The 12,923-nt window shown below is 39.1% G+C and overlaps 1 protein-coding gene across 3 annotated transcripts in view; it reads left to right on the forward strand.

Moving 5' to 3' along the window:
- Positions 1-12,923, forward strand: part of WDHD1 (WD repeat and HMG-box DNA binding protein 1) — a 77,979-nt gene that overhangs the window by 30,070 nt on the left and 34,986 nt on the right. For all 3 annotated transcript variants that reach the window (XM_074393919.1, XM_039468651.2, XM_074393920.1), the window contains exons 11-14: positions 539-749; positions 3,631-3,818; positions 7,255-7,439; positions 11,439-11,680. In XM_074393919.1, coding sequence (XP_074250020.1) covers positions 539-749; positions 3,631-3,818; positions 7,255-7,439; positions 11,439-11,680 — 826 coding nt within the window. The remainder of the gene's footprint in view (positions 1-538; positions 750-3,630; positions 3,819-7,254; positions 7,440-11,438; positions 11,681-12,923) is intronic.

Below are 12,923 nucleotides of genomic sequence, written 5' to 3' on the forward strand. Positions count from 1 at the left end.
TCAGGCAATTCTCCTGCCTCAGCCTCCTGAGTAGCTGGGATTACAGGCACGCGCCACCATGCCCAGCTAATTTTTTGTATTTTTAGTAGAGATGGGGTTTCACCATGTTGACCAGGATGGTCTCGATCTCTTGACCTCGTGATCCACCCTTTTTAGCCTCCCAAAGTGCTGGGATTACAGGCCTGAGCCACCGCGCCTGGCCCGACTTTATCTTATTAATATGACTTCTTTTCTGGGGAATGGTGTCTGAGGAATAAAACCATATTTTATGTTTCGACATATACAATATTTGTTTACATGTCAGTCCCTATCCTCCTATCCCATCCGTAGACTACAAGACATTTGAAATAAGGACTGGGTCTTATTGTGTAAATATAAATACAATTCTCGTAAATACATTTACTAATTATTCTTATGTATTCAGTGAGTTTGCTATTTGGCAGAATTTGTAGGTACATATTAAAAGATTACCTTTTTAGTAATTGGGTTTTTCTAAATCGTTCACTTTTACTTTCTAATTTGTATTAATTTGTTCAAGGTATCTAGCAGAGTGGAAAAGAATTACAATGATCTTTTTGATGGAGATGATACGAGTAATGCTGGTGATTTTCTAAATGACAATGCAGTCGAGATCCCTTCTTTTTCAAAAGGGATTGTGAATGATGATGAGGATGATGAAGACCTCATGATGGCTTCAGGTCGTCCTAGACAGCGAAGTCATATCCTAGAAGATGATGAAAACTCAGTTGGTAAGAACTTGACTTTGTGCATGTGATTATCTACCCTGTTGATTAATATTTTGGGTTTTTTATTAGAACTATTAAAGTCATTATTAAATTTGTAGAATGTAGCTAAAGTAGTGCTTAGAGGAAGCTTTATAGCATTAAATGTTAAAAAGATTTCAAATCTATAATCCAAACTTCTGCTATGGCAGACTAGAAAAAGAAAATTAAACCCCAAACAAATAGAAGGAAGGAAATAATACAGAGCAAAAGTCAATAAAATTGACAACAGAAAAACTATAGAGAGTCAGTGAGATCAAAAGCTGGTTCTTTGAAAAGATCCGTAAGGCTGGGCATGGTGGCTCATGCCTGTAATCCCAGCACTTTGGGAGGCTGAAGTGGGCAGATCACTTGAAGTCAGGAGTTGAAGACCAGCCTGGCCAACATGGTGAAACCCTGTCTCTATAAAAATACAAAAATTAGTTGGGTGTGTTGGCGCATTCCTATAATCCCAGCTACTCAGGAAACTGAGGGAGGAGACTCACTTGAACTCAGGAGGTGGAGATTGCAGTGAGCCAAGATTACACCACTGTACTCCAGCCTGGATAACAGAGCAAGACTCCATCTCAAAAGAAAAGAAAAGATCAATAAAATGGATAAATATCTATCGTGATGAAGACAGAGAAGACACAAATCACTAAAAAGAGAATGAAAGAGGGGTGGGTCATCACTATAGCTCCGTAGACTTGTGCCACCAGCCACATGTAGTTGTTGAGCACTTGGCTAGTTCAAATTGAGATATGTTATGAGTGCAACCAGATTTTATTTTTGAGGCGGAGTCTCATTCTGTTGTCAAGGCTGGAGTGCAGTGGTGTGATTTTGGCTCACTGCAACCTCTGCCTCCTGGATTCAAGCGATTCTCCTGCCTCAGCCTCCTGAGTAGCTGGGATTACAGGCACCCGCCACCTTGCCCAGCTAATCTTTGTATTTTTAGTAGAGATAGGGTTTCACTATAGAGTGCAATCAAATTTTGAAGACAATATGAAAAAAAGAATGTAAAACATTTTTAATATTCACTGTATGTTGAAATGATAATATGTATTTTAAATGCACTGTATTATTAAAATTATGGGTGTTTACTTTTTAAAAATAGCTATTAGAAAATTTAAAATTATAACTAGCTCAACATTATGTGTCTGTATGATAGTGCTACTATTGATATCAAAGGAATAATGGCAATATTATGAATAACTTTGTGCCCATAAATTTAACAAATGAAATAGACAAATTCTCTGAAAGACACAAGCTACCACACTAACTGAAGAAACAATAGATAACCTGAATAGTATTGTAGATTTCGAAATTTAGAAATTGAGATTGTAATTTAAAATCTTCAAAAGAAGTACCTATTTTAACAACTTACATGCTAAAATAATGCTTGAACATTATCAAGTAAAATGCCAATGTGCAGTGCTATGTTGCACGGTTTGAAGTCTTAAAGAGTTTATAGAACAGCAGCCCTCAATTGTTTTGGTCTCAGTAGGCTTTACACTCTAAAAAATTTTGAGGACCCTTCAGAGAACGTTATTTATACAGAGTTAGGTCTGTTGTCATTTACATATTATAAATTAAAATTCAGAAATTTAAAAATAACTAAATTAAAAATTAATAAAAATAAACTCATGTAAACATGAATAGTAATTTTTTATTAAAAAATAAAAGAATGGCATTGCAATCTTTGTAATGTCTGTCATACAGGACAGCTGGATTCTCTCGTCTACTTCTGGATTAAGTCTATTGCCATACATTGCTTTTTGAGATGGAGTTTCGCTCTTGTTACCCAGGCTGGAGTGCAATGGCGCGATCCCGGCTCACCGCAACCTCCGCCTCCTGGGTTCAGGCGATTCTCCTGCCTCAGCCTCCTGAGTAGCTGGGATTACAGGCACGCGCCACCATGCCCAGCTAATTTTTTGTATTTTTAGTAGAGACGGGGTTTCACAATGTTGACCAGGATGGTCTCGATCTCTCGACCTCGTGATCCACCCGCCTCGGCCTCCCAAAGTGCTGGGATTACAGGCTTGAGCCACCGCACCCGGCCTAATTTTTTATTTTTTATAGAGATACAATCTTGCTTTGTTGCCCAGGCTGGTCTTGAACTCCTGGCCTCAAGCAATTTTCCCTCCCCAGCCTCCCAAAATGCTGGAATTACAAGTGTGAGTCACAGCACCTGGCCATAAATTATATCTATTAGTATTGATACCAATCTTATCAGCAGTTTCTAAATATTAGAAAGTTTTGAAGCTCATAATGGCAAATAGAAGCTTTCCAATATCTTAATTTTCACTTGAAAGCTCAAATTTTATCATTGGCAACAAATTCTGCTAATTATTTTTCTTAAATGACAGGCTTACTTCATTCATTTCCAAGAAAATGTTTGCCAGAGATCCAATTCTGCCTAGCCATAGTTTATCTGGCATTTGTTTTTATGTAAAAGTAGTCTTCTGTGAAAAAAAATCAGTTGAGCTTACAACTCAAACAATTGCGTAAGTGCTTTTTTTCAAGACAACCATCACTTCTCTTTTTAGCATACAGAACTTTTTAGAAAAAATCTGTATAAGTGTCAAGATTTAATACAATTAATGTTTTTACTACAAGTGAGTAATGGTTAACAATGCATTAAGTGCTAATACAGTCTGGTGCCACTGCCTTGATTTGTGCCAAGGCACCAGGAGTTTTACCCACCATTGCTTTTGCTCCATCACTGCATCTCTTTAACATAGTGAAAGAGGCAAATAGCATGTCAGTGTCATTGAATACGAATGAAAAAGTTACTAGATTTCGTAATGCTTTCCTTTTTCCAAATCATTGGTGTTTATGATACCCTTAATTATAATCTTTTGTATTGTAGATATTTCAATGCTAAAAACTGGTTCTAGTCTTCTCAAAGAGGAGGAGGAAGATGATCAGGAAGGAGACATTCACAATCTACCACTTGTAACATCCCAAAGGCCCTTTTATGATGGACCCATGCCAACTCCCCCGCAAAAGCCATTTCAGTCAGGTTCTACACCCTTGCATCTCACTCACAGATTCATGGTAAGCTTTGGATCTACACTTAACTTCTAAGTAGGTTTTCAGCATTTTTTTCTTACTATAGTTAATTTTGTTGGATAAAACCTATTTTTTAAAACTTTGATTAAGTAGCTTGGAGCACCGGTTGACTATAGTTTTGTGGTTGGTTTATTTTATGATTAGCTCACAGTTTTAATCTTATTTCAACCTTATTGAAAATGACATTAAGTAAAATTCTTCTTTGCAAAAAATGGCATTAAATGAACATAAGTAAATATTACTATCTTGCAGTACTTCTTGGCAACACTTTCAGACCTTATTTTTTTATATTCTTTTTTTTTTTTTTTGAGACGGAGTTTGGCTCTTTTTACCCAGGCTGGAGTACAATGCCGCGATCTCGGCTCACCGCAACCTCCGCCTCCTGGGTTCAGGCAATTCTTCTGTCTCAACCTCCTGAGTAGCTGAGATTACAGGCACGCACCACCATGCCCAGCTAATTTTTTGTATTTTTAGTAGAGATGGGGTTTCACCTTGTTGACCAGGATGGTCTCGATCTCTTGACCTCATGATCCACCCGCCTCGGCCTCCCAAAGTGCTGGGATTACAGGCTTGAGCCACTGCGCCTGGCTATATTCATTTTTTAATTAGAAGGCTAATTAAAACACTAATAAGGAGGTGTTTTCTTAGAAGGCAACTACTAGTATAATATATTAGAAGGTGGAAAGTACTATGGAGGAAAAAAATCTTCCCCTTTTCCTCACCCTACCACCCACTGGAATGTAAGCTACACAAAATAAAGATTTTTTATTTGTTTATGATACATTCTTAGGATTTGGAACAAGGTATGATATAGTACACATTAAATACATATTTTGTGAATAGATAAATGAATATATTAGCTTTTGCCTTAAGTTTGAGGTCTTAAAAAGTTTAGTATTTCTATGTTAGTTATATGACGTTTTCTGCTCTGAAGATTTTGCCTTTTAAAAAGTATAGGCCTGATATTTATGCAGCCAACAAACATGAAAAAAAAAAAACTCATCATCATTGGTCATTAGAGAAATGCAAATCAAAATCACAATGAGATACCATCTCATGTCAGTTAGAATGGCAATCATTAAAAAAATCAGGAAACAACAGATGCTGGAGAGGATGTGGAGAAATAGAAAGGCTTTTATGCTGTTGGTGGGTGTGTAAATTAGTTCAACCATTGTGGAAGACAGTGTGGTGATTCCTCAAGGATCTAGAACTAGAAATACCATTTTACCCATCAATCCCATTACTGGGTATATACCCAGAGGATTATAAATCATTCTACTATAAAGACACATGTACACATATGTTTATTGCAGTACTGTTCACAGTAGCAAAGACTTGGAACCAATCCAAATGCCTATTAATGATAAACTAGATAAAGAAAATGTGGCACATATATACTGTGGAATACTATGCAGCTATAAAAATGGATGAGTTCTGTCCTTTGCAGGGACATGGGTGAATCTGGAAACCATCATTCTCAGCAAACTAACACAAGAACAGAAAACCAAACACTATATGTTCTCACTGATAAGTGGAAGTTGAACAATGAGAACAGAGGGAGGGGAACATCACACACCAGGGCCTGTCAGGAGGTCAGGGGCTAGAGGAGGGATAGCATTAGAAATACCTAATGTAGACTGATGGATTGATGGGTGCAGCAGATCACCATGGCACATGTATACCTATGTAACAAACCTGCATATTCTGTACATGTATCCCAGAACTTAAAGTATAATAATAAGTATAGGCCTGGCATAAATTTTTATGTAAAGTTTAAGGGTGATGATTAATAATAATAAAAGTTTTTATTTCCATCAATAGTCATAAAGTTATAGGTCTTAATTTTTTATTTGTGTCAATATTTTATTTATAGTTACTCTAAATAAAATATTGGCACTAATTTTATTAGAAACTTTAGGGCCTGGTGTGAGCCTATAATGGACATCAGTGGAAGATAAATTTTCCAAGTGATATAAGTTTGTATTGACTAGGCCAGGCTCATTGGCTCACACCTATAAGCCCAGCACTTTGGGAGGCCAAGGTGGGAGGATCATTTGAGGTCAGGAGTTGGACTAGCCTGGCCAACATGGTAAAACACCACGTATCTACTGAAAAAAAAAAAAATACAAAAGTTAGCTGGTCATGGTGGCAAATACCTGTAACCCCAGCTACACAGGAGGCTGAGGCAGGAGAATTGCTTGAGCCCAGGAGGCAAAGGTTACAGTGAACCAAGATCATGCCACTGCACTCCAGCCTGGGTGACAGAGCAAGACTCTATCTCCAAAAAAAAAAATTTATGTTTCCTTAAAATGTGTGTGTGTGTGTATGTATATTTATTTATTTTATTTTAATTATTTTATTATTATTTTTTTGAGACGAAGTCTTGCTCTGTAGCCAGGCTGGAATGTAATGGCATGATCTCAGCTCACTGCAGTCTCTGCCCCTCCGTGTTCAAGCGGTTCTTCTGCCTCAGCCTCCCAAGTAGCTGGGACTACAGGTGCTCATCACCAGACCAGGCTAATTTTTCTATTTTTAGTAGAGATGGGGTTTCACCATGTTGGCCAGGACGGTCTCCATGTCTTGACCTCGTGATCTGCCCACCTCGGCCTCCCAAAGTGCTGGGATTACAGGCGTGAGCCACCACACCCAGCCAAAATGCATATATTTATTCTATAATAAAATAACTACTTAGAACAGGAAAAAAGTCTGTTGTTATTTGCATTCATATTTGTAAGAAAACTCAATTTTTGAAATGTTTCTTTTGAGGAATTTGGTTGTTCAAAGGCCAACTGTAATGTAATTTTAAAGTAACAGTCATGTTATTTATTTATTTATTTATTTATTTATTTATTTATTTATTTATTTATTTTTTGAGACGGAGTTTCGCTCTTGTTACCCAGGCTGGAGTGCAATGGCACGATCTCGGCTCACTGCAACCTCTGCCTCCTGGGTTCAGGCAATTCTCCTGCCTCAGCCTCCCGAGTAGCTGGGATTACAGGCATGCGCCACGGTGCCCAGCTAATTTTTTGTATTTTTAGCAGAGACGGGGTTTCACCATGTTGATCAGGATGGTTTCGATCTCTTGACCTCGTGATCCACCCACCTTGGCCTCCCAAAGTGCTGGGATTACAAGCTTGAGCCACCGTGCCCGGCTTATTTTTAAATATTATTAAAACTCAATTTGCTAATTAATAAGTATATATGTTTCTTCTTCTCATAAAGAAAATAATAAGTAATTGTATCTCTGGTTTTACAACTCCTGTCAGAAACTCTTTAGAGATAGTTGAGATGTGGTAGCTCCCAAAACTTAAATCTTGCTACAGATTGCATTATAATATTTGTTAATTTGTACTACTGTGGCCTTCTGATTCTAGGAGCATTGGTCTTTCTCAGACTTATATTTAATCTTACCTGTTTGTAGGTGTGGAACTCTGTTGGAATTATTCGCTGCTATAATGATGAGCAAGACAATGCCATAGATGTGGAGTTCCATGATACCTCCATACACCATGCAACACACTTATCAAACACTTTGAATTATACAATAGCAGATCTTTCCCATGAAGCTATTTTGTTGGCATGTGAAAGCACTGATGAGCTAGCAAGGTAAACTCAAGATTATTAGGAAGAATTTGGTACGGTTAAACTGTTGGATACAGTTGTTGAAATTAAAGACAAAAAGTTAATAAAACAAAATTTATTCTTTGTAGTCTGAAATTTCAGAAAGAAGAGTTTGGTACAAACACCAGCACATCCAAAATACCTCAGAATGTATGTCTGGTTTTATCCTAATGGTTTCCTCATTACATGCTCTAACTATGTAGCAAAATGACATGGCATGATTAGTAATGCAAGAGAGATGGGATTTTTTTTTTACATTATTAAGTGTTTTTAATTACTATTATAAGAGTAATGTACATTCAGTATAAAGAAAAAAAAAGTATACAATATAGAAGTTTCAGAAAATGAAAAGTCCTCCCAGAATTCTACTCTCACATATAACTATTAACAATTTGATATGTATCCTTCCAGATTTATTTCTATGAGAACCTCCCTTATTTTAATTTACTTCATTTATTTTTATTTTATTTATTTTTTTGAGACAGAGTCTTGCTCTGTCACCCAGGCTGGAGTGCAATGGCATTATCTTGGCTCACTGCAATCTCCGCCTCCTGGGTTCAAGCGATTCTCTTGCCTCAGCTACCTAAGTAGCTGGGATTACAGGCATCTGCCACCACACCTGGCTAATTGTATTTTTGGTAAAGACGGGATTTCACCATGTTCGTCAGGCTGGTCTCGAACTCCTGGCCTTAGGTGATCCATCTGCCTCAACCTCCCAAAATACTGGGATTACAGGCATGAGCCACCACATCAAGCATAATTTATTTTATTGAGTTGTAATTTATTTACAATAAAATGTACCGGATTTACGAATTGACAAAGATATACAATATACACCAATAACTACTACCACAATCAAAATACAGAATGTTCTTTATCATCTGAAAATGTTTTCTTATATCCCTTTGCAGTTAATTCAACCCTAGCTTTGGCCAACTAAGTGTAAATTTTTGTCACTATGGATTAGATTTAAAATCTCTCTTTGAGGCCAGGCATGGTGGCTCACATCTATAATCCCAGCACTTTGGGAGGCCGAGGCAGGCCAGTCACGAGGTCAAGAGATCGAGACCATCCTGGCTAACGTGGTGAAGCCCCATCTCTACTAAAAATACAGGGCCGGGCGTGGTGGCTCACGCCTGTAATCCCAGCACTTTGGGAGGCCGAGGCGGGTGGATCACGAGGTCGAGAGATCGAGACCATCCTGGTCAACATGGTGAAACCCCGTCTCTACTAAAGGTGCAAAAAATTAGCTGGGCATGGTGGCGCGTGCCTGTAATCCCAGCTACTCAGGAGACTGAGGCAGGAGAATTGCCTGAACCTAGGAGGCGGAGGTTGCGGTGAGCCGAGACTGCGCCATTGCACTCCAGCCTGGGTAACAAGAGTGAAACTCCGTCTCAAAAAAAAATACAAAAGTTATCTGGGCATGGTAGCATGCCCCTGTAGTCCCAGCTACATGGGAGGCTGAGGCAGGAGAATCGCTTGAACCTGGGAGGTGGAGGTTGCAGTGAGCTGAAATCGTGCCACTGCACTCCAGCTTGGTGACAGAGTGAAATCCTGTCTCAAAAAAAGAAAAAAAAAAAACACCTTTTTGAAAAAGCGGGAAAAAAATTGGAAAAACAAACCAAAAAATGTGCTAGTTACCATTTTGCTTTTTCTACTTAATGTTCTTTTGGATTTTACATGTTTTGATTAGGAGGTAAATAAATAAATAGGTAGACAGATGTTGACAAAAAAATTGTGATGGAAAAGCAATGGGTAGCAAATGCTTGTTTTTTAAAAGAAAAGAAAATATTTTTTCAGGTTTTTGTTATTGCAGAATGCTTTTTTTTTTTTTTTTTTTGAGACGGAGTTTTGCTCTTGTTACCCAGGCTGGAGTGCAATGGCGCGATCTCGGCTCACCGCAACCTCCGCCTCCTGGGTTCAGGCAATTCTCCTGCCTCAGCCTCCTGAGTAGCTGGGATTACAGGCACGCGCCACCATGCCCAGCTAATTTTTTGTATTGTTAGTAGAGACGGGGTTTCACCATGTTGACCAGGATGGTCTCGATCTCTTGACCTCGTGATCCACCCGCCTCGGCCTCCCAAAGTGCTGGGATTACAGGCTTGAGCCACCGCGCCCGGCCTTTTTTTTTTTTTTAAAGAAAAGAACAATTTTGGCCGGGCGCGGTGGCTTAAGCCTGTAATCCCAGCACTTTGGGAGGCCGAGGTGGGTGGATCACAAGGTCGACAGATCGAGACCATCCTGGTCAACATGGTGAAACCCCGTCTATACCAAAAATACAAAAAAATTAGCTGGGCATGGTGGCATGTGCCTGTAATCCCAGCTACTCAGGAGGCTGAGGCAGGAGAATTTCTTGAACTCAGGAGGCGGAGGTTGCGGTGAGCTGAGATCGCACCATTGCACTCCAGCCTGGGTAACAAGAGCAAAAACTCCGTCTCAAAAAAAAAAAAAAGAAAAGAAAAGAAATTTTTTTTTAGCTTTTTATAAATCACAAGGTTGTCCTCTCTTGATCTCTTCTTCAGCTGGTCATAGTAGTGATAAACTTAATGAATTTTACCATCTTCTATGTGACTTGAAATTCGTATCCTTTGGGTTGGGTGTAGTGGCTTACGCCTGTAATCCCAGCACTTTGGGAGGCTTGAGGCCAGAGGGTCACCTGAGGTCAGGAGCTTGAGACCCAGCCTGACTAACGTGGCAAAACTCCGTCTCTACTAAAAATATAGCACAGTGGCACCCACCTTTAGTCCCAGCTACTCGGGAGGCTAAGGCAAGAGACAGAACAATTGCTTCAACCTGGGAGGTGGAGGTTGCAGTGAGCAGAGATCATGCCACTGCACTCCAGCCTGGGTGACAGAGCAAAACTCCATCTCAAAAAAAAAAAAAATTTGTATTTAATAATAATAACATATATATATGTATGTGCAAAAAGGACTAGAAAGATACCAAGCAGTGGTTAGTAATCTCGGTGGTATAATGTATTTTTTTTTCCTTTTTCTTGTTTTAGTCTTCCATATCCACTTTATTTTTGCAGTGAGAGAAGTGTTGCTTAACATTTTGATGCTTTTTCCTCTTTTAAAACTTGTGTTTTTATGTACATTTATAATAGAAAATCACACTTGAGAGATTTTACTTTTTTTAATTTAACATTATGTTGCCAGCCTTTTTCTGTCTATTTAAATATCCTGCAAAATATGACTATTAATGGCTTTAGTATAGTTCATTTTAAGGGTATTTCATAATTACTTTTTTTTTTTTTGAGATAGAGTTTCACTCTTGTTGTCCAGGCTGGAGCACAATGGTGTGATCTGGGCTCACCACAACATCCACCTCCTGGGTTCAAGCGATTCTCCTGCCTCAGCCTCCCAAGTAGTTGAGATTACAGGCATGTGCCACCATGCCCAGCTAATTTGGCATTTTTAGTAGAGACGGGGTTTCTCCATGTTGATCAGGCTAGTCTCAAACTCCTGACCTCAGGTGATCTGCCTGCCTCAGCCTCCCAAAGTGCTGGAATACAGGCATGAGCTACCATACCCATAATTACTTTTTTTTTTTTTTTTTTTGAGACGGAGTTTCGCTCTTGTTACCCAGGCTGGAGTGCAATGGCACGATCTTGGCTCACTGCAACCTCCGCCTCCCGGGTTCAGGCAATTCTCCTGCCTCAGCCTCCTGAGTAGCTGGGATTACAGGCACGCGCCACCATGCCCAGCTAATTTTTTGTATTTTTAGTAGAGACGGGGTTTCACCATGTTGATCAGGATGGTCTCGATCTTTTGACCTCGTGATCCACCCGCCTCGGCCTCCCAAAGTACTGGGATTACAGGCTTGAGCCACCGCACCCGGCTATAATTACTTTTTTAAAGCGATTTCTTATATTAGTGTATAATAGAAAGTAAACTAGTTGGTTTTGTTGTTGAATATCATGATTACTTAGATATATAAATATTATATAACGTTTGATTGTTTCTGTCTTGTTTTAATTTTTAGCAAGCTTCACTGCCTGCACTTTAGTTCTTGGGATTCGAGCAAAGAGTGGATGATAGATATGCCTCAGAATGAGGATATCGAAGCCATATGTGTTGGTCAGGGATGGACTGCTGCTGCTACTAGTGCCCTGCTTCTTCGATTGTTTACTATTGGAGGGGTTCAAAAAGAGGTATTCAGCCTTGCTGGGCCTGTGGTGTCAATGGCAGGACATGGAGAACAGCTTTTCATTGTTTATCACAGAGGTAGATTTTTTTCAGTCTTTTATAATTTTACTACGACCTGAAGTAAAATGGAAATTACTTGAGCTTTTTTGATACTCTTTTTGTCTTGGATTATATACTTCATCTTGAATTAGTGTAATCTTTAAATGTAGAGAATTTTGTTGTATTCACTATTAGCAATAAAAATGAAAATGTTTTATTAAGAGAGCTATATTACAGAGACAATTCCAAGATGGAATTTGGTTGATTCCTTCCATGTCTAAATCTTATCAGTTGGTAAGCACAACCAGAGAACTTTTCAGAGTTGAAATTCCACGAAAATAACTTCTAGTAGGAAGGACCAAAATAATTCTGAATGTGACTTTTTAAAAGTTACTGGCTCCTTTTCCTCCCCTCCTGCCTTTCTTCAGTCCCCATTACTCTGCTGACTGGTCTTATCAAGGTAACTGATAATCTCTGTGCTTTTTAAAAAAATAATTCCTTTGAAAATTCTTCTCGATTTCTGTGGCTTCACACTTTAAATATTTTTCCTGGCAACTCCCTTTTTACTTTTTTGTTGGCTCTACCTTTTAGCTGGAGTGTAGCCCCTTTTTCTCTACTGCTCTATAGGTCAGGGTCTTTCAGTCTTTTTGCCTGCTTTGCCACAGTATGGAATAGATTCTGGGCCAGGCACGGTGGCTCACGCCTATAATCCCAGCACTTTGGGAGGCCAAGGTGGGTGGATCACGAGGTTAGGAGATCAAGACCATCCTGGCTAACATGGTGAAACCTTGTCTCTACTAGAAATACAAAAAAATTGCCAGGTGTGGTGGCATGTGCCTGTAGTCCCAGCTACTCGGGAGGCTGAGGCAGGAGAATTGCTTGAACTTGGGAGGTGGAGGTTGCAGTGAGCCGAGATTGCACCACTGCACTGCAGCCTGGGTGACAGAGCGAGACTTCATTGTGGAAAAAAAAAAATAGTTCTAGACTAGGCATGGTGGCTCACATCTGTAATCCCAGCACTTTGTGGGGCTGAGGTAGGAGGGTTGCTTGAGTTCAAGACCAGCCTGGATGACAAATAGCAAGCCCCTGTTTCTATTGAAAAAAGAAAAAAGAAGAAAATAAATATATTCTGTATTACTGTTCCATAAATATCTGCAAATGTATCTGAAAAGTCCCATGGACAATATTTACTATTTGATTTCAGTTTTAAATTTTTTTTAATCTTCTTTTTTAAAATGCTAGTTTCAACTTTAAATTGATTCCATGACTCATAGGTCAAAAT

Source organism: Saimiri boliviensis, chromosome 2 (assembly GCF_048565385.1).
Source record: "Saimiri boliviensis isolate mSaiBol1 chromosome 2, mSaiBol1.pri, whole genome shotgun sequence".
In the NCBI taxonomy this organism is placed as follows: Eukaryota; Metazoa; Chordata; class Mammalia; order Primates; family Cebidae; genus Saimiri; species Saimiri boliviensis.